Source organism: Vidua chalybeata, chromosome 11 (genome assembly GCF_026979565.1).
Source record: "Vidua chalybeata isolate OUT-0048 chromosome 11, bVidCha1 merged haplotype, whole genome shotgun sequence".
Taxonomy (NCBI): domain Eukaryota; kingdom Metazoa; phylum Chordata; class Aves; order Passeriformes; family Viduidae; genus Vidua; species Vidua chalybeata.
Window position 1 is genome coordinate 3,143,065 of NC_071540.1, and position 22,309 is coordinate 3,165,373.

The following is a 22,309-nucleotide window of genomic DNA, read 5'->3' on the forward strand; positions in this document are numbered from 1 at the left end:
AACACAGGCATTGCCCCTGCCTGCCTTTGGGCATCACTCCTCTCCACCTCAGCACCTGCACTGGGTGTGGAGTGCCATCTCCTGAGGACAGCCAGCAGGCTCCCTGAAAGCAGGGGTCTGGCAGGATGCACACTCACGAACCATGCACAGTTCTTTAGCCTGCTATAATCCTTCACTGAACAACTACTCACAAACTGATTTACCTGACTGTGGCCAGAAAGAAATAAAAAGGCACAGAATTTCTTTGTTGTTAATACTTCACTTTGTAGGGGAAAGAGCTTAGACAAATTACTGATCCATTCAGAATTTCAGATGTACAACAGATCTTTAAAGAAATGTGCATGCAATAAAAAGGCATGAGTGATATTTTTCTTTGCTAGCTATACAGGAAATTGTTTGGTTTTATCCAAGCAAGACCAAATATGGTCTCTACATATAATAAATCCATTCTTACAGAACTGATGGATACTTTCAACAGGCTGCAAGATCCACTGTTTTTATAGTCTGTGTGTATTGTGTGCTGCAGATAAATAAAAATGCCCTAAGGATTTTGCATACTAAGTGAGTATGCCAAGTATTACCAAGCTTCTTTATTTTCTCACAAGCACAGGGATACTGTTTTCCTTCAAAGTGCAGTTCTTGAAGCGTTTTGGTGAGAATTCAGCTTTTGTTTAAGAAATTAGTTTCAGCTCTCATAGATATATTAAAAGATATCAAAACCCCATACCTGACCCCACATTCCCTCCCCATAGTTCAAAAGCCAAAGGCAAAATGAAAACACTGGATTTTTCAATAAGCCCAATGTCCTAATTTTCACATCATTACCACAGTTCCCAAATGGTTTGGCTCTACATGAGCTGCTGACCTCAGAGCAAAACTACATGCTGCATGTGTGTGACTGGTCTGGGAAAGCCATTCCAGGGCCAGGTCACAAAAGATCCTAAACATATTTAGATAAACAACTGGAGATTTGAAAGGATGGGGGGTTTGGCATTCTCTTCACAGAAAACCAGGTTTGGGACCCACTTCCACTGATGGAGCATGGCTGACAGGAGAGGCTGGACCCACTTCACACCCATGTTCTAGCAGCTGGTTTGGGTTCACCTGACCCAGGACCCACAGGTTTGGCCTCTTGGGCTGAGCATGCAGCTCCCAGAGGGCAGGCTGGGCTCCTCATCTGCAACTCTGTCTGAGCTGGAAACAGCCAGAACTTCCTTTGCTTGAGGAGAATACTTTCTGGCTGCAACTATCTGCAGGAGCAGGACAAGGACCTGCCTTCTGTCCCGTTCTTCCATGCAAACATTCTGCTAATTTTACTACCAGCACTGCTGGATGTGTAACTTGACTGGAGAGATAAAAAGACAGAGACATTTTTTCCTTTTTTTTTTCTTTTGTATTCCCCTCCCCCATTTCCTATTTTTCTAGGATATGGAAACTGCTCTCAACATTGTCCCCCCAAAAAAAATAATCATGATGCTGGATAAGATCTCAGAAGTGAAATATATATTTCAGGATATTTTGCTTGCCTTCTGACTCATAAGGGTTGGTAACATGATTTTTAAACAAAAGCTGAGGTTGTCATGGTATTTTTACACCAACTATTCCATATTATTGTGAAAAGGAGGAAAAAAGACAACAAACACTAAGAAACAAGAGATGACAAAATATCATCTATGGGAAAGAGTGCATATTGTATTTTCTTACCCCTAAAGCTGCTCACCAAATTTCCTCCAGTTCCTGCTGACCAAGACTTCCTGAAAACTGCTTCTTATCAGGCAGTTTAGACATCTTAATTTCTGGAGCATTTCAGTATCTCCACCATACCTATTTTTAAACGTCCTACACCAAGCGAAGTGAAGGTACTTTTTGGGCACATTTACCACATTCATAGCAGATTTTCATAAGAACATTTTGTTATCAGAAGGGGTGTAGCACTTCTACTGATACGGCTTTTGCACCTGTTGTGAGTGCAAAGTAATATGAAATACATCATGGCTTTGGAAGATAATTTTGCCTTATTTTGTTTATTCATAAAAAAAAAAATAGTAGAATGTGTGTATGAAATAACCATCCAGAAATCTGTCTGGTCTTTGTCCTGCTCCTTCAGATAGCTGCACCCAGAACGTATTCTCCTTAAACAAAGAAAGTTCTGGCTGTTTCCAGCTCAGACAGAGTTGCAGACGAGGAGGACTGCTTTGGCAGTCTTACCAAAACAGGAGGCCTTCATTCTAAACCACAGACATCTCCTCCCTGCAGCCATTTGGATTTGAGAAGGAGCCCTGCTGCAGTGCCCCTCACTGCCCACCACCCAGGCTGCCAGGGGCGAGCTTGCCCCTTCCTGGGGGCAGAAACATGAAACACAGACAGCTCTGACAATGCCAAGTGCAAGCATTCAAAAACCACATCAGTGACTGTTGATTTAGCCTGCTCTGTGCCACATCACTTGCCACCACCTTCTCCCTGCAGTTACACCTCAGCAGGACCCAGCTCTCTTCCCTGGGCTCATCACAGCATGGCCAGATCACACTGCTTCCCGTGGTGCTGCTGATGCTTGCCTCTCCATTCCCCACCCTTCCCACCCTGCTGCAGGTCTGTCCATCCCCCACAGCAGCTGAGTGGGCACAGAAAGCCCAGCTCAGCCCCTGGCTAGCACAAAGGCTCAGGGAAGCACCCTGCCAGCACCCCGAGCACAGCTCTGCAGAGGTGCTGGAACGTTGGGTTTCTTGTCCATTACCAGTCTGAGGGATGCCAGGCTGTGTTTCGATTTCTTCATGTACAGACAACATGGAAAGGTGACCCAAGGGGTAGGGGTGGAAAGTGAGGGCCTGCTGAAGGGTGAGCATTTGCATCTGCTCTTTGCTGCCAAAAATAGCAGCAAACCTCAGCTAAAGTGAGCAAGGGTAGTGAGCAGGAGGAGATGGCATGAAAGGAGCCAGTGGACCCATTTAGGGGTTATTCTGTCTTTGGCCATTTGTTCAGTACTAGAGTGGCCAGAAAGGAATATGATTCCATCCCAAAGAGGCAATGGAAACCTACAGGTCTATCTTGGTAAAAAGCAGGATGTCTGAACTTCAGCATGCTCCCCAGACTACCACCAGCTCCTCCCAACAGTGCAGTGTTTTCAGGTACGTTGATCTGTGAAAGTGCACAGGGAGGTATGCTGGCAGGTAGCAGATAATTTTATGGGGCTTTTATCACTTAAGGTCTTTCTCCATCTGCATGAGTACAACTGTTAAAACTGCAGCACACAGTAGTACCAAAGGCTCATAAGGCTTCCCCTCCAGCCCCTTCCCCATCCTCACGGCCTCCTTTGGGCCCTCTCCAATGGCTTCATGTCCTTCTCATGCTGTGATGGCCCAAAGTGCCCCCAGCACTGAGGGCGAGGCCGCCCCAGCCCAGAGCAGAGCAGAGCAATCCCCTCCCTGGCCTGGCAGTGCTGGGCCTGATGGCCCAGGACAGGGATGTCCCTCCTGGCTGCCAGGGCACTGCTGGCTCAGCTCCAGCTGGCCACGGAGCAGCAGCCCCAGGTCCCTTCCTGCAGCTGCTCTCCAGCCTCTCACTGCCCAGTGCAGCACAGAGCCAGGGCTGCCCCGTCCCAGGGGCAGAGCCCAGCCCTTGCCTGAGCCAAACTTCACACGGCTGGGCATTGCCCTTCTCTCCCGTTTGTCTGGGTCTCTCTGCAGGGCCTCTCTGCCCTCAAAGGAGGCAACAGCTCCTCCTAATTCAGCGTCATCAGCAAATCCTGAGGGCTCCTTTGAGTCCTGGGTCCAATTCCTGAATGGAGATGTTGAGCACAGGGCTGAGGATGGAGCCCTGCAGAACCCCAGTGGTGACAGGCCCCCAGTCTGATGTCACCCAGCCACTGTCACCCTCTGTGCCCGAGCCGTGAGCCAGCTGCTCACCCGTCATGTAACACAAGCTGGCCCCACATGAAAAAAGCACCTGGTGGTTTCCAGCACTCCTTTTCTATACTCAGCACTGCTTCAACTCACATCTTCTCAGTTGTCTCCTACTGTCCAATATTTTAGCCATGCCACATTATAACTTTAAATTTTATGGCTGATCACTAAGCAGCACAGGTATTGCAAGTACAAAATGCTTATGGATTTTCAGTATTTCAGACTTTGAGATTACTTTTTCAAGCACAATCTTAAATCCATCCTTAGTGGCAAGCACACCTTTTGGGCCCATCGTTATAGACAATGCTACTCTTTTCTTTTTTGACCTCTCAAACTCCCTGAAAATTTGCCTTAATTTGTTCAAATTCTTCTTAGGAGGAGGAATTCTAAAATCTAAATTCTAAAATTCTAAATCTAATTTGAGATCCTCGAGGAAGTATAGGCACATCCCAAACAGATATTTGAGAATCAACTCAAATCTTTATGACAAAGTCACTTCTAACTCCTTTCAATAATATGCTTGGGCGTGGCAGGTGAGAGCAGACACTTTTGCAAGCTGAGGAAGTTCATGCCAGAAAACTCATGGATCCTCAACTGAGACTTCAGCAGAGCTGAGCACACATTTACCATCTTTGATTGCTGATAAATGGGAACACTTCTGCCAGGGCATAATCAAACATAGTGCAGTCATGCAAAACCTGAAAGAGTGGCACAGTGGTGGCACTGCTGAGTTTTTTGTTTGAGTGAGGGCAATGTTACCTTGTTTTGAATAAATAAAAGCCAACTATTCACTTTCTTTTGCCTGACTGCTAATGTGTTGTCCTTTGCAGGTAATATCATTGGCTCTGGGATCTTTATTTCCCCGAAAGGAGTTTTGGAGCACGCCGGCTCGGTGGGACTGGCTCTCATTATTTGGGTGCTTGGTGGCGGTGTGGCTGCCCTGGGCTCGCTGTGCTACGCTGAACTGGGAGTCACCATCCCCAAGTCAGGAGGGGATTATTCCTATGTCACTGAGATTTTTGGTGGGTTAGCTGGGTAAGTGCCCTATCTCTATAAACTAATTTGAAAGCAACTCCACTTCTGTTGTCTTGTCCCTGTCTCCCAAAATCCTCCCATTTATTATGTTTTCCTGCATAGAAAGGCACAAAGAAATACTAATTGGTTGTGACAGCCATTGGAGTACTACATGCCCCAGCCCCTGTGTCTGGCAGTACTGACAGCTGGATGCATAACTTTTTACTACAAAAGCCACATTGCTAGGTGTGCTGTAAGGAGGTGAATGGAACAACAGGGGCAGGGCCATCTCCTGAGCTGGTAGGAGCTGTGGCTGCAGAGCAGCAGCCCTGTCTCAGCATGAAACACTGAAAAGTGGTAGTGATGGCAAACCTTGGCTGGAGACAAGCCTGAGCAGAGACACTCCCCAGCTCCTCTGGCCAAGGGAGAAGGAAGAGGTGAGGAAGGGTTCCAGTATTACCAGGCTCTGGTCTGGTACCAGACAGAGACTCCTGCTTTCCTCTCTATTTAGGAATCATTTTGGTTTCAAACAGCATTTGTGTGTGAGCACACACACAAACTGTAGGGAATGTGTCACAGCCATGCTGCAGGAGCCCTCTGAGCACAGCTCTTCTCACATGTGGGCCTGCAAGTCTGAGTCATAAAAAGAACATTACCCCAAAGGATAAATAAAGGCCTTAATAGATATTCTTGCAGAAGACAATGAATAAATTCAGCTTCATGGAGAGCCCTCCAGTGAGTTTCTGATCAATACAGCTCCTCCTGAATGCTCAACAGGAATGCTGCAGCTAGCACAGCTGCTTCACCAGCAGAGCCTGCTGACTGGACATACACCCTTATCAAAATCAGTCAGGGGAGAGTTTTCAGCCAAAGCTTTGAGAAGTGTCACTCTAAACTGCAAGCATAACATGCTTCAAATATACTTCTAGGTTTCTTTTTTGTTATTGTGAAGTTTTGAATTTTCCAAAGGCAGCAAGTCTTTCAGCAATGTAGGATGGCATTAATAGTGTTCAAACTGGCTCCAGCTTAAACCAGTTCAGTTTTTCCTGAACTCTTCCAAGGTGATTTGTACTATAGCACCTGTTTCGAACTGTTTTCTTTTGCTAATGGTGCACAAGTAGGGTACACTGGAATTTTACATTTTCACAGGCTGCTTTGAGTCCATGACATATCTAATTTGAGATCCTCGAGGAAGTATAGGCACATCCCAAACAGATATTTGAGAATCAATTTCTCCAAGTCCACTCGGCTATTTAGGACTATTTAGGACCCAGATGAAACCATGTTGTTTATTTCTTTCCACATGTGAGGAAATTAGTATGCAAAACAATTCAGTTTTAGTCCAGGGATGACTGGCACTTCACATGAATGCCACACCTTCCAGGAGTAGCAGATGGCTCCACTCACTCCAGGCTGTTTCTAAGACAGAGGGGTGGGCTCTGAGTAGACATTATCTCATTCATATACACACTGATGGGACTGTGTGCCATTAACTTCAGTGAGCTTTGGATCAGGCTCAACAACCAAACACAGCAGAGGCCATCCAGCCAGTAGCTAGAATACAGGCAGAGAGGTTATTTTACCAGCTCCTTCACCACCAGCACGTGCAGGAGATCAGATTTCTCTTGCAAACTCCAATGTTCAGGGAAAAAAAATACCAACCAAAAACCCAAAACCAACCAAACGCAACCAAAACCAACCAACATCAATTGGTTACTAGTTATATCTTCCTTTTTCTTTACATTCAGCTGTCTCAAATCTGTTATAAGGATCTGATCACTTCTCAGCCAGCAACAAGAGAAGATTTAACTTCTCTTATTTTTGTGATCACAGCTACTGAGTGACTGTGAAAGGCTGTAGGGTGCAGTTCCATCTCATGTGCTGTAGCTCAGCCCTCAGGGCAATAATTCTGCCACTTTCCATCTGAAGAAGAAAGTAACTCCAGGTGTGCCATGCTGTGTCGTCTCCCACATCATCTCTCCACAAGCCATTTTCCCCAGGAACAGCCATTCCCAGCCAGTTGGGCCTCCATGTCCTCATCCTGCCCCTCACAGCTGGTTGTTTAGGGATGGGAATGTGATCTCAGTGACCAGTGTGGAGATCTTTTTCTCAGAAATAGGTTTTGATTAAAATTTACCTGGAGAAACACCATAAAAATAGGCCTACACCTTAGGCAAACTTCCTTCTTGTTTTGCTGCCATCTCTCTTTTGATCTTCACATTTGAAAGTGCAACTTTGTCCCCCCGCCCCCACTGAAATTATGCATTTGCTTTAACTTGTGTTACCAATCCTGCATTTCAGTTCCATGACTGTCATTAATCCATTCCCATTAAACCATGTTCTACCCAATACCAGCTACACCACACTCCATATTACAGCACAGAAACAAGGGCCAGTTTTGCCTGAAATAGTCTTTTCAGTCTTCTCCCCGCTGAATTCTCCCCCCAGTTCTCAGCCTGTGTAATTTGTGTGGGTGAAGATAAACTTGACAGGAAAAAACTGCTGGTGGCTTCTGCAAAGGCCCTGCCAGTCAACAGCCACACAAAACAGCTTGACCTCAGGCAGCACCATCAGTATCCTAACCATATTCAGCAAATTGTTATTGTAGTCCTTAGGTTCTATTTATTCTTCAGTGTGGACCAGGTGAGTTAACTCAACAAACAGGATCTGCAGAGCTGTCCCAAGCTGGGTCCATCATCAACACCACCAAATAGCACAAAGCAATCACTGGAAAAAACTGCTCTGAACTACAATGAAAAACATTAGAAATTGGGGGGGGGGGGGGAGGGGGGGAGGGAGGAAACCACCCCCAAAACAGATTCACACAACAAAATAAAGAAAAAAAACTGCTGAGTTTATTGTAAAAACTACAGTGGCAGTTGGGAAGGTGCCCAGCTCTTACATTGGTCTGGTTCACCAAATTAACTGTGGTAGCTAATTAATTGCCCCATACTTCTCAGGAACAGGAAGGCAAAGTGAAGGATGGGACTGAGAGACATTTTCCACCTCAGCTGAGGAGCACCCAGCAAGCAGCTCTCCCTCCAGGTTAATGGCACAAGAGAGGAGCTCCCTCAGCTGTGCCAGATTTACAGGGCTGGAAGCAGGGAGCACACTGGGTGGGTTTGGCCCCTTAAAGAGCAACCTGTGTAATATAGAAATTATACTGTCTTATTTGGAAATATCATTTCAAATCCTCATTTGTGTCACACATCCCTGCACATTATATTTGTGCCTGTCTGTGAATGAATGAATGTGTGTGTCTGTGTGTGCATATACAAGGCAAGAAGCCTTCACTTTCTTGCAATGACTACTTCTCACTATAGAAATAATAATACTTCAAATATTTTAAAGACTAACCTGATCCACTGCTGCCTTTTAAATTTTTTTTTCCTTTGCACACAATGAAAACCCTCTCACACTTTATATTTGCACAATACCTCGTGGGGTGCTCTCACCTTAAGGCACAGCTGGAGGCAGGCAGCCAGCCCAGCTGTGTGATCCACCACAAAACACTGCAGCACTCATCTGCCCTGGCCTGGGTCAGAGAGCCAGCACCAGCGGGGACAAGAAATGCCCCCAGTGACCAGTAGGGACTGCTATCTGCTGTGGTGACATGTCAGTGCAGGAGCAACAGAGCTCCCTTCGTGTAGACACAGAGTTAAATCAAACCATGCCTGCTGGCCATAGTCCTCACTCTTCCACACATTCCTGAACCATGCTTTGCTTTACAATGTGTCATTAAAATACAGATTGTGCTGAGAACATGGGAGAAGGGCTGAGGAGAGTCACACTGACGTGTGTGACCAGGATGAAGGTGCTCAGCCCTGACGTTGTGCACAGCTGAGCCTGTGTTACCTCCTCCAGCACAGCACCAGCACTGCTCTCTTGTGCTTTTCCTTGTCTTTCCAGGTTTCTGCTGCTGTGGAGCGCAGTGCTTATCATGTACCCAACTAGTCTGGCTGTCATTGCACTGACCTTCTCAAACTATGTCCTGCAGCCTGTCTTCCCTACCTGTGTTCCCCCCTATAATGCCTCCAGGATCCTCTCCATGGCATGTTTACGTAAGTATTTGCTTCTTGCACACACACAGAGATTGCCCTGGTTTTACAAGGGACCACTTGAGGGGCCACTCCAGCCAGGCTGGGGTCAGGGCCCCAACTCCAGAGGCCAGTGGGGAGGTCCCAGGAGAGGCACTGTGACTGGTGTGGGATATTCTGTCCCTTTCCACTTGCCTGCAGCAAGTGGAGTGGCCTGGAGGGAGGCACAAAGGCACCTGAATCCCTGTGGGTCCAGGGAAAGTGGTGGCAGGCGAGCATGTGGGATGGGGCAGTGCTGCAGAACCATGGGCACCTGGCACAGGTGACCACCACAATTTGAGCCCTTCCCCTTCCTATCTTCTCTCACGTTCACAAACGCGAGCGTGCAGAAGGCAGCGTGCAACCAGCTCTGCATTAGCTACTTCTGGAGCTGGCAGAAACAAACCTGAGCTGCAGGACTGAAGGCTTTCACTGTTTCTGTGAGGAGGCAATGATCCCTGCACACTGGGCACTTCTCAGGCACAGTTCTTGAGCTGGGGAGAGCCCCAGCTGGCAGCACCAGGGGGCTGATGGCTGCCAGGGATGCCCCTGCAGCTGGGAGTCTCCTTGGGAAAGGCAGTGCTCCTCATTACTGGCCATGCTAGAGCTCCCTGCAGGAACATGAGTGTGGTTTGCAATATTTTGACTGTATATTCTTAAAGAAACATAATTTCATTTCACTGAATTCAGTCTTTTGCTCTCCAGTCCTCCTGACGTGGGTGAACAGCTCCAGAGTGCGATGGGCAACGCGCATTCAGGACATATTTACAGCAGGAAAACTCTTAGCCCTGACCCTTATCATTATTGTGGGCCTCATACAGATCTTTAAAGGTACGCTGTGAGACAGCTCTAACACTGTTATGGTACTGTTAATAGGCTTGATTTTTCCCACTTACTGCAAAGTTTCCTCCTTACAATCTGACCTGAAGGTGTGCTGGGTTTTGCCAAGCTGTGGGATTGCATACTGACACAGCTGTGGAAATATGACACAAGGGAGAAATCAGCTGTATCCCCTTAAAAAAAGTCCATTTCCAGCCCACCTGGTAGGATTTGATAGAATAAAGGAGAGCAGGTCACAGTGTTTCAGAATAGTTAGTTAAAATTTTTAATCTGTTGTGCATTCCTTGAATTTGAAGTGCTCTGGATGTAAAATGAATAAATAATGCTTTGCCTAGGGCAGGAAGATGTGTGCTTCATTTCAGGCACTCGTCCAGTTTCCTACAAAAAGTCACCTAAAAGATTAAACATAGGTGAAAAATGTCTCACTGGTTCACCAAGTTATTGGAAGGCCAAAAGTACAAAAGACTTATAATAATTTTATCATGTATATGATGAGTCATATAAAGGATGAAGAAATACAGCATTTAGAGAGAGCAGAAAACTTGTTCTCTCAGTTTTCTCACTTGTTTTTACAGTGCTAGTCCTACAGTCTTGACAAAACTTTCAGGCCCATAGATATTTTATTTTCAAGGATATCTACTAAACAACACCAAACGCTTGTAAAAGAGAATGGCATTAAGAGCAGGTAGGAGTTTGCACTGCCAAGGATCCCCCCTCAGCCAGTGCAGGTTGACACAGGGTCTCATGAGTTCTGGTGAAGGGAGACTGGAGAGCAGGAGCCCTCACCAGGACACTGTCCTGCACAAAGCACTGCAGTTGCTATGTCAGCCCGTGGTGACATGAACAGCATGAAGTCTCAGTTCTAATAAAGAATAAAAAGCAAAAGCTTATCTATTTTAAAGTGTGTGAGGTAGGTAGGCATGGCCTAACATCTGGCTTGCACTCTCTATGCAGGAAACTACAAAGAGTTGACACCAAGCAATGCATTCAGATTTTGGATGACTCCATCCGTGGGGCATTTAGCATTAGCTTTCCTTCAAGGGTCCTTTGCATTCAGTGGCTGGAACTTCTTGAACTATGTAACAGAGGAGCTGGTTGATCCCTGCAGGCAAGTATCCACTTCCACCATGCTCCCCTTGAAGTGCTGAGACCTTGGAGCTGTCTGGTAGTGACTCATGTCATGAGAAGCTGCCGTGCCATTCCATGTCTGTGGGACTGGTTTTCCTAAAGGAGAGTTTTGTTTAGAACAGATAGCAGGCAAGTTACAGTATTGTAAATGCAGGTGAACTCGGTGGGAAGAAATGATGATGTCTGACTCTAGTTTAGAAGGCTGAATGATTTTTTTATTATAACTATACTATAATACATTAATATACTATTTAAATGAGATACTAAAATTACATACTTTTTTTAAACTACTATATTTAACTAACTCACAACCGGTGACCCTCTGTGCGAGTCCAGACACAGGTGGAGCTGATTGGCCATCAGGCTCAAACAATCCTTACTAGAATCTAATTAAGTAATCACTCTAGGTAAACAATTTTCTAAACACATTCCATACAGGAAAAACAAAGAGTGGAAATAGAAATTGTTTTCTCTTTCTTCTCTCTGTGCTCTTCTATGAAAAAATCCTAAGAGAGAGAAGAATGTGCCTGCCACATTACAGAAACACAGAAATTAGGTATTAGCTGAATCACAGCGGCCTGTAGACAAGGCAGTATCTTTATGCCACTATTCAATCCTATTCAACCTTCCACAGCAGAAAATTAACCATGGATGAGATACCACACAAGTATCTACAGGAAGAATCTTCTTTGTCATCAAATAGTTGAATTATCCTGGAAGTTGCTTTGCTTTTTCACCCAAAGCTCTCCCACAGACACCTGAAGGGGATGATCAGTTGTGCAGTGGAACTCTGCCCCTGCAGAGCTGTGGGCACCAGCCTGCCAAGGCAACTTTCCCTGGGCCACTGCTGATCCTGGCTATGGGAACAGCTTGGAAAGGATTTATCACAAGCAGGCTGAGAAGGCTGGAGGGAAAGGGAATTCTAGTTCAGCAAAGCTCAAATGTTTCAACATTTCTGAGCTAATAAAGTGGAATGGCAAATGTCAAGAGCAGCTCTTGGAGCACTGGTTACTTCTGGGCATCCAGTGCACACAGCAATGAAACAAGAAGAAATGTAAGCCATTACAGCTTGGATGGGAATGAATTAAAGCTACAGCCTTATGAGCATCTCTGCACACCCACGCAGTGAGTGGCAAAGTGTGTGTCCAGAGATCTTGGCAGGAATGAAGAAAATGAGGTCATGTGTTTCCTTATTAAATAACAATATTTTAATGGACCACTATGACTTCAAACCTCAATAATAAAAGATTTATTACTTAAATAAGGTAAATATGGCCTTAGCTGAGAAATAAAGAGAGAAGGGAGCAAATGGCCTTTTTCTATTTTTTTTTTAAATTATTGTTGCAGCCTTAATGGAGAAATTAAAGTATTAAAAAAAATTGGATAACCAAAACCACCTCCTATTTTTACTAAATCTATTCAAATTCACAAGGTTAAACATGTTTTCTAAAACCTTTTTTCCAAGTCTGACACACAGAGAAAAATGCATTATGTTAGATACAGAACAGTTCAGGTGTCCACCTCTAGGAAGGTCTCTGGGTTGGAGATCAGGTTCATCTCTACTACTGTAAACTGTATGACCAGACCAGGTTTAGGGTACACAATGGGCCAGGGCAGCAGCTGAACAACAGGATCCCCTTCCTTTTCAGAGCAGGTGAAGGTAAAGCAAAGCAAGACATTTTATTCCACCACCATTGCCTGTACCCAGGGCTTTTGGGAAATGGATGTTTCATTTTTCAGTAACAGCCTGTCCCAGTCCCAATCAAGAGCCCAAAGGGAGCTCGTGGTATCTTTGTCCCCTGGAGCTCCCTGCAGACACAACATTTCATGTTAGCCTTCTCTAACCTGCAGTGGGTCAGAGAGCTGGTGGAAGCTCTGCTTCCCTGCAGAGAAGCAGCCAAGGAACCCACCCAGCTGAGTGACCACCCCCGGGCCCTACACAGTTGTCGTGGTCTTGCTGTGCATGATTGTGATTTCTTATCTGCCCTCCTAATTCTTTTATTAGGAACCTACCTCGTGCCATATTCATATCCATCCCATTGGTGACATTTGTGTATACGTTCACCAACATTGCATATTTCACTGCCATGTCTCCCCAAGAGCTCTTGTCCTCCAACGCTGTGGCTGTAGTAAGTAAAGCATTCCCTGCATGTACCAAACACACTTTGATTGCAGTGCTGTGCTTTGCAGTGTATTTCAGTTTCTCTGCCTTCTGTTGCTTTAGACATTTGGTGAAAAGTTACTGAGCTATTTTTCCTGGGTTATGCCAGTCTCAGTGGCCCTATCTACATTTGGAGGAATAAATGGATACCTTTTTACCTCATCAAGGTTAGATGGAGTACAATTTTATGAACATTATCTAATTTGGGGAGGGGCTGTTTTAATTGCATTTGCTACAGAAATGCTGGCTAGACATTTTGGATGTTGTAAAGCATGAGTTTTTGTTGGGTGTGTTGGATACAATCAGTTATGAATTATTCTGTTTCAAATCAGCAAATGTAATATTGAATCATCAAATTTATTGCAAATTAATCCTCATGAGTTATTGAAAGTGTTTGCAGATGTGGAATAATTCACAGTAAGAGCCAAACACAGCTTTAGCATGGAACCAAAATAATTTGTATCGATAAAGTTCCAGTAGCTCACAGCTAAACTGTGCTTTGCTCAAGGAGGAGTTTCAGGGCCTGGTGCTGAACTCAGTTACAGGCATTTTGATGCTGGAAAATCACCTTTCAAGCAAGATGCTTTGCATGCCTACTGCTGATAGTTGGGCCAGAATCTGTAGAGTCTGTAAGATTGTAATCAATAAAGTCTGCTTATAATAACTGACCTGTCTGAATTTAATTAAGAAACTACAAAGTTTTTTGAGGAAACATCTGAAGTACCTTGGGAAAATTATTTATCCCAACCCTTTCATGGGTATGATGAAATGTAACAAAACAGAGTGCATATGTAGCAGGCTTACACTTAAAAGTGAAAAGCTAGGGCATGTTAAACGTTATCCAAACCCCTTTTGCCACTGTAAATACCCACCCAACCTTCAGAGTATTCATCCCTCTCACTGGGTAAAGAGACAATGCTGGCCAGCAGATAGCCCTTGGAGGTATTTTGGCATCTCAGAGCAGGTCTGTTCCCAGGTGACATTAGCTGTTAAAGGCCTTGTACACTGCAGGGTTTAGTTTAAATGCCTTTCCCCAGGGGACACAGTCTCTAGCTGTCTCTGCAGCTGCAGCCACAGCTCCTTTCTGTGAGAAGACCAGAGCAGGTGGTTGAGATAAGAGGTGTTTATATGACTGGGGACTGGGAGGCTGTTGCACACCCAGTGGATTCATCATTACCCTTCTTGTTTCCAGGTTGTGTTTCTCTGGTGCTCGGGAAGGCCACTTGCCAAGTTTGCTGGCCATGATCCACGTCAAGAACTGCACGCCCATCCCTGCCCTTCTCCTCTGTGTAAGTCACTACCCCTGCTGTGTCACCGTGTAACCTGCTTTTAGAAACACTAAGCCACGGAGAGGTGAGCTGGAAAAGCCCTTGAGAGGTGGTTTTACCCCAGAAGAGGAGCAGTGGGTCACCCTGAATGGCAGCTGGTAGGTGCCAGCTGAGCAGTTCAATCTGCCCCAGAGAGAAGCAGCCTTCAGCCTTTGGAAATAACTCCTCCTCCTCCTCCTCCCAGTCCCCTCGGCACCTGAAGGGTTTCCCTCATAACCTGAGTTGCAGTGTAAGTCATTAACTCTTGTCCTGCAGCAAGGGACAGGGACTGGCTTTTGAAACAGAGATACTTCATTTAAGAAAATACAAGTTCCTTAGACCAATGCTGCCTGCTTCCCACGAGCAATTGGAAACATCCATGGTCACTAATCCCACTCCAGCAAGGCTGCTTTAGGTCCTGCCCCAAAGCCAGAGATATGGTAGGTCCCAGGGAAAGGACAAAGTGCTCCTAAAATTACTTTCAACAACCAAGACACCTTGTGAGGAGTAGCCAGGCAGTTCTCTGAGGGCCACAGGTATTTCTTTCCACAGGCCAAAAACTTAAGTAGGGACAATGATTACACAGTGGCCCTGAGGCACATCAGGCAGGTCACCTGCGATGGGGCAGCTGTTAGGAGTGCTGGGGATCCAGTTCCTGGTGTGCTCCCATGGGAAAAGATGCCCCTCACATTTTAGACAGCACAAATTTCCACAGTACTAATGACTTAGGGGAGTTATTATTTGAAACAAAGAGCTTTGTATGACTTCATTGACAGTGCAGCTGGAACGTGTGAAGGGTTTTACAGTGGAAAATGACAAGGAGGAAAATGATTCGTGCTGCTGCTGTCCATGGCCGCAGGGCCCAAGGAAAGGAATTCCCCAAAGGGCATTTGCTTGAGATCTTGGCTGCATCAATGGCTGCCAACTGCAGATTTGCCACTGATACCAAAACTCGAGGGTTTGACCCCAGATGCACTAGAAAGATGCATGTTTACATTTCTCCTGGCTCTAATGCTGGTGCAATTCTGGCACCATACACCCATACAAAATTTCACCGAATAAGTTTTTTTTCACCGTGAAAGCTCATTCTGCTTTTATGACAAAAGATGCATTTTGTTGAGGTTTTATGGCATTCCTGAGGCTTAGTGCCCCATCACAAACATCTCGTGTGTTGCCCATTGAAGGTTTGGGGTAAACTGCCCTGGGCAGCCATCATGGGATGGGATCCTGCATTCTACAGGGGCAGAACTCCTTGGTCCTTAAAGATCCATCAGCTGAAACAAGAGATTGTCAGAGTCTGCTTCTCTGTGGAGCAGCCCCAACAAGAGCAGCCTGCCTGTCGAGCTGGCTGATCCATGCCATGCTATCCCCCTTGAATCACAGTGCAAATCACAGAACCAGCATGGCACATTAAATCATCATTTGAAGGTGTTTTAATGCAGCTCAGTGCACATCAAATGCTGCTAGGAAATAGCTGTTTCTTAACAAATAGAAAGATACCAGCAGTATAGTGTAGGCAGCTACAACAGCAAACAGGGCCACACTTTAGGCAAACCTAATTAATACATCAGGTTCCTTGTCTCTTCCATTGAATCACACCTAGCTCTCTGCAAGGAGAGGAGTTTGGTTGTACATCAAGAATGGCTATTGCAACACTACCAGTGAGACCTTTATTTTTACTGATTTTTACTCCTAAAAATCAAGGGGCCAAGCTAAATGTAAAATTTGGACTGCAGTTTCTTTGCAAGAAGGTGGGGAGTGGCTGGCCCCCCTGGCAGCCGTGGGGCTGTGGCCAGGCCATCTGGAGGGCAGCACCCCCTCCTCTGCCACCAGGCACTGGGGGTGGCCCCCGCACTGTGAGTGGATATGGATATGTTATATGGCGAGATGGTGCCCAATTTTAAATCCATTTTGTGGTGAGACAGTTCAAAGAGTTGAAATCCCCCCTGCCAAGCCTGCAAGGCTTTGAATAAGGGAACAGAGGGACCAACGGGGTGTTTGGCTGTGGTGGTGCTTAATTCCTGGTGCTGGAGGTGCAGAAACCTTCCCTCCTGCAAGGAATTTACTGTCAAAACAGCTAATTAAGAAAAAAGGGACAGAAGCACAAAGGGAGCCTGGATCAACACAAACAAAAATCTTGAGCAATCTCTGGAGGGATTTGGATATTTAGTTTCCCTCAGGCTCTGGGCTCCAGCAGACAGTGTTCACTGGACTGGTATTTCGTGCAGATGAGTGCTCAGTCCCTGTGGTACCAAAGAATGGGTGAGGGGCTTGAGGAGCAGTGCCCTGGCCCCAAGTCAGCTCTCCTGGGTCTACAGCATTGATGTCTTTATGCTGGTCCTAAAATCACAAGCCAGACACAGGTGCTAAGATGGAGTTACCTTTATAAGGATCCTGAGGTGCACAACTCGCTCGGTGGAAAGTGATGGAAGATGCACACGAAACATGAAGTGCATGCAACTTCTCTATGTTCAGCAAATTAGCATAACTGACAAGAATCCCCAATTAGAGGCATAAATGATGAGGTAATTCCCCCTCACTTCAACCCTTTCTGAATCCCCCCACTCCGCAATTAGATAGGAACTAAACTTTGTTAATGAAAATGAGTCTTGGAGAGCTAGTTTCAACCTTGCCTTCCCAGATAATCTAAACTTGGACCCCCAGCTTGGAGCCATGGGGGAGTTTATTTTGTCTTTCTGTCTATTAGAGTTGGTAAAAAGCTAGCTATGAATCCTTTAATAGGCTACAGCACTACAAATATATGTGTACAAAATATATAGAAAATATAAAAGCAAAAAAGGTGAAAATCAATTCCCTATCAGTATTAGGCAGACATGGAGTTCAGAAAAGCAAACAAAGCATGGAAATGTCCACCATCCATCTGCCAGTTTCCAAACATTAGTAATAAGATTCATGATGCTGATCAGCTGTGACATGAGCCAGCAGGAGGAAGGGCAAACCTCTAATTCTTTATAATATACAGAGCACCTGCAACAACATAGTGCCTGAAGCACAACATGTTGAGTCTAAGAAACCCCTTCACCTGGAGACCTCACCACAAGGTTCAATAGCTTTTAAAGTACTTCACAGAAAAAGGTGGAGTGGGAGCTTTGCCAGCCTTCCCAGCCCTGCCTGCCTAGTCATGGGCAGCAGAGACACCTTGGCCAGCACCCCAGGGTATTTTTAAACAGACCCTCTGGTCTCTGGCTTCAGCATGCCCCAAATCACCCTGCATAGCCATTTAGCCCCAGCCCTGGTGGCACAGCTCTGGGATAAGGAACAGAGCCACAGGAAGCAGCACACGCCCAGCAGGTGCCATAAACAAGGGGATTTCTAATACGTTAATGGGATTTTTGCTTGGTTTTGTTGTTTTTAAGCTGCCTTTTCTAGTAATGGTGAAGAAGGCTGTGCTCCTCTTTTTGCAGTGTTTGACCACCCTCATCATCATACTCGTTGGAGACACATACACACTAATCAACTACGTGTCCTTCATTAACTACCTCTGCTATGGAGTGACCATTATAGGCCTGATTGTTTTACGCTGGAAGAAACCCCAAATCTTCAGACCTATCAAGGTGACACTGTTAAAGCTAAATTTCTTGGCTGCAATAGGGTGGGGTGGGAGCACCTCCCAGACCATGTCCCAGAGTGCCATTAGTGAAAAAGGAGGATACACAGGCAGATCTCTTGTGAATGGGCAGAGAGGACAGTGGTGGAGTGAAGGGGGACACTGGGGGGCGTGGAGCCCACCACAGCCACTCACCACTGCTGCTGCTCTGCACAGTCATGCTCTGCTCTGCTCTCTCCTGGTAGGTGAACCTCTTCATCCCCTCTGCTCTCTCCTGGTAGGTGAACCTCCTCATCCCCATCACTTACCTGGCGTTTTGGGCATTTCTGCTGATCTTCAGCTTGTACTCTGAGCCAGTCGTCTGTGGGGTTGGACTAAGTATCATTTTAACCGGAGTGCCAGTGTTTTTCCTTGGAGTCTACTGGAGAAATAAACCAAAGTGTGTAAATAGGCTAATAGGTAAGCCAGCACTATGTGCCTCCCTGCCCTCCCTGCTTAAACTCTGACACACTGGCACCAAAACAGCCAGGAAACTGCCTGTGGGAGGCTGGCCACCACTCTCAGCCACGGGCAGCCCCTGGGCACAGAGTGGCCAGGCACTGCTTTGCTTTGGGCACATGTTTTGCACACTCCTGGGTACATTTGCCTCCTCTCACACCCCTGTGCCCATCCACTTGGCTTGCTGACAGCAGCCTGTCCCAGCAAATACACAGGGGTGTCACTTTACACACATGGAGACTAAATGAGCAATCACAAATGGACTGAGGAGTTTGTGTGACCTTTGCCCTGCCTTCTTCCACTGTCCCACCAGCACTGAGCACCAAGCCCTGTGTGACACGATGAACTATCTCATACTCAAATGTTTCTTATAAAGACTTACATTACCCCTCACAAAAAATTGAAACTGCAAATAGTCTTTGTTTTGGTTGTGCTTGATTTTTAATCCCTTTGCTCCAAGGTGAGGACTTCCAAACAAGCACTCTGCAGCCCTCTGCTCTCACTGGAGGGTTTCTGTCAGCTGCCCTTGGCTCTGCTGCCAGCAGCTCCCCATGGCCAGTGGTCACTGCAGCCAGGCTGACACAGTGCCAGGAGGGCTGGCAGCCATCCCATCCCATCCCATCCCATCCCATCCCATCCCATCCCATCCATCCCATCCCATCCATCCCATCCCATCCCAATCCCATCTGCCTGCCATGGGCAGCACTGGCAGCTCTGTGGGGGGCTGGGGAAAGCTGTCCCTAAAGCTGTCCCATCTTTAGCTGTCCCTAAAGCTGTCCCTAAAGCTGTCCCACCTTCATTTGCCCCTGCTTCAGGAGCACTCTGCTGAGCGAGCTGGAGGGAGAAGGGTTGCAGGGGGCAGTCAGAGGGGCAGCAGGGCTGTGCAGCCTCCCTCCCCCGTGGCACTGCTCCAGCATCACACATCTGTTAGAAGAGCTCAGGCCCCCCATGAAGCACCCACTAACCCCTGGTGATTTGCTCCTTGCAGAGTCCCTGACGTGCTGGGGGCAGAAGCTGTTTTTTGTGGTGTACCCTCAGTGTGGAAGTGCTGAGGAGGAGGCCTCCTCAGCCCACTCCTGGCGACTGGTGAGCGAGACAGCACTGAGGAAATAACAACAGCGTGGCCTTTGAGGCTGAAGTGGCTTCTTGTTTACATGCTGATTTTTGAAAAAAGTTTTTCTGGAAAAAAAAAAAATTTGGTTTAGAGCACCAATAGTGAAGCTCATCAAATGAGCTACATCCTTTGTGGTCTCTGTAGCTTTTAGTTATTCCTTAAGAAAAAAAAAAAAAAAAGGAAAAAAGAAGAAAATAAATAAAATGTAAAATAAGGAGCTGGTTGGGTTTTTTTTCTGGCAGCGTCCTTGCTCAGCAGGGGAAAGCAGCACAGACACAGCTCTGGAATACTGATTTTAGTCACCATGAGGGTCCACCAAAGACACACAGATTTAGGCATTTCAAAACTAGGGCAGCTCCCAACACAAAATCAAAGTACAGAAATCAAGAAAAAGCAAGGAGACCTCTTGCTGCCCCTGGGTGGGGGGAATGCCCACGAAGGCACAACCCAAAGGATCAGCCCTCCCCATACCTGGAGCAGCACAGCATCCCCAGCCCAGCTCCACAGAGCAGCCGGGGCTGCGCCGAGCACGGGCTGCAGAGTGAAAGCCACAGCAGCAGCAACCACCTGAACCACTCCAGCCCCATTTGTGACACAGAGAAAAGGATACACAAGTAGTGATCTAAATCTCAGCTTTGTAGTGATGCTAATCTCAGCTTTGCAGTGATCTAAATCACAAGTATCTCCATTTTGCAGTTATCTAAATTTCAAGTATCTCAGCTTTGCAGTGATGTTAAGCTCAGCTTTGTAGTGATCTAAATCTTAAATGTCTCAGCTTTGCAGTGATCTAAATCTCAAGCCTCTCAGTTTTGAAGCAGTGTTGCAGAGGTGGAGGGGTTCCTGCACCACCCAGGAACTCCTGCATGAAGCTCAGCCTGATGCAGGTGCTGGCTGGGGAGGATGGAGACACGGAGAGGTTTGCAGCAGGCTCAGAGTGCAGCTCAGGAAAGGACCCTGATGCTCCTCCTGTCTCTTGAGCTGCCAGGTGGTATCACCTTGCTCCAGAGACCCATTCCCCTTTTCAGCTGTGCTCAACCGAGTAACAAGCCTGATTCACTCACACGTCAGATGCTCCTTAGAAAGTGTTTTGCATATTTTATTTGTGCCATACACTAGGAAAAAAAATCTCGTCCATGCACGTAATTAATATATAGAGATTTGCTGCTGTAGCAATATGGCCACTTTCACACCAGGGAATCTTCTAAAAATGCAAAATGTGAGAACAGCTCTGAGCTACTCTTCTTTCGCAGAATTTGAAAACAAAACCTATCATATTCAGTAGCCTTGGTAACAGCCATCTGAATGTCATTTTAAAAGTATCTTTCCATGGCCCTGGCACAAAAATTATGGATTCGTTATCTCAGTTAATTATTCAGAAATACTTTTGTAGTATAATAATAATATCTATATATTAAAATTCTATTAATCTCCATCTTTCAGATGGTAGACACTAAAAAGAAACACAGCTTACAGTCTTCTCTTTGTATAAAGCTGTAAACTGTAAGAGATTAAAATACATATTTAGCTAGAAAAAAATGTGTGGTTTTGTGTGTATATATGCACACACATAAAGAAAGATTCCACATTTTAAATAATAGTATGAATATATAATTTGATAATGGAAATTATAAATATTCAGCTTGCTTTAAAAAAAAAAAATCAGAGCAGACTTCCCTGTGGCTAAGCAGCACCTGAATCTTTGACTAATGTCAGAGGCTCTCATGATTAAGTCTCCTTTTCCATAGCTCAAAATCCACTTTCTGGGGTATAATTTCCAACAGATTAATTCTTTCAATACCTTTACTACCTAGAAAGAAAACTAAATGTATTACAGCATCAGAAATACTGATTGCTTTCAGAATTGCTAAGTTTGGGCATGGCTTTATTTTTGTTTGTTTAAACAATTAAGGTATGGAAATCATCCAGCAAGGAAACTTTGCAGCTCTTGAGAGAAGTCTGTATGGTAACGAGAAAAGTAATAATAATAGTAATAGTAGTAATGCTGCAACAGCTACCAAGGCTTTCCTTGGCTGTTATATAAGGAAATCAAAAGCAAAATTAAAGAGCAAATTCCTCATAACTGTTAATTGAGTTTGGCTCAAGTTTTCCCTGGTTATACTGACATGCTTTAAAAGTAACAACATTTGGCCTTAAATCAGAAGGCTTAATTTAGAACAGGATGATTTACTAGACATCATCTTTGAATTACATGCCAATCCCCAAAAAGTCTTCCACGATGTTTCATTTTTAGGAACAGCTTCATCTCTGCTCCCAGCATCACATACATTAAAGGCTTTGCAAAGGTTAGTGCCTAATGTGTAGAATTTCTAACCGTAGAAATCAATGTACAAAATTAGAAATTCATATGCTAAATGAAATTTAGCAGCACACTCAGTCCATATAAGAGAGAGATTTCCTAAAGACAAAGCAGCTAGCCCCAAAGGAGACATAATTACTAGTACTTTAAAGCCCACTGAACAAAAAGCCTTGAACAGCTGACACTATCAGCATGTTGAGCACTGTGATACTTGATACAGAAAGGCAAGCTGTTTCCAACAGAAAGGAGTTTAAATAAAGCTTGAATAGCAATGCAATACTACATAAGCCTATATATTGCGTGCTATTATATTTATGTAGCATAAAATACTCGGGGCTGTAATGCAGGAAATACTCTGGGGAGTATCACCTGTAAGTCAGCCTAAGG

General features: G+C 45.5%; 1 protein-coding gene across 3 annotated transcripts in view; it reads left to right on the forward strand.

The window, feature by feature from the left end:
* Positions 1-19,774, forward strand: part of SLC7A10 (solute carrier family 7 member 10) — a 38,147-nt gene extending 18,373 nt beyond the window's left edge. For 2 of the 3 annotated variants that reach the window (XM_053952641.1, XM_053952643.1), the window contains exons 2-11: positions 4,730-4,934; positions 8,823-8,974; positions 9,695-9,820; positions 10,784-10,937; positions 12,963-13,086; positions 13,182-13,285; positions 14,311-14,407; positions 17,851-18,000; positions 18,275-18,452; positions 19,480-19,774. In XM_053952641.1, coding sequence (XP_053808616.1) covers positions 4,730-4,934; positions 8,823-8,974; positions 9,695-9,820; positions 10,784-10,937; positions 12,963-13,086; positions 13,182-13,285; positions 14,311-14,407; positions 17,851-18,000; positions 18,275-18,452; positions 19,480-19,604 — 1,415 coding nt within the window. In that variant the 3' untranslated portion in view covers positions 19,605-19,774. The remainder of the gene's footprint in view (positions 1-4,729; positions 4,935-8,822; positions 8,975-9,694; positions 9,821-10,783; positions 10,938-12,962; positions 13,087-13,181; positions 13,286-14,310; positions 14,408-17,850; positions 18,001-18,274; positions 18,453-19,479) is intronic. The other variant, XM_053952642.1, reaches the window with a different exon arrangement.
* The last annotated feature ends 2,535 nt before the right edge of the window (positions 19,775-22,309 follow it).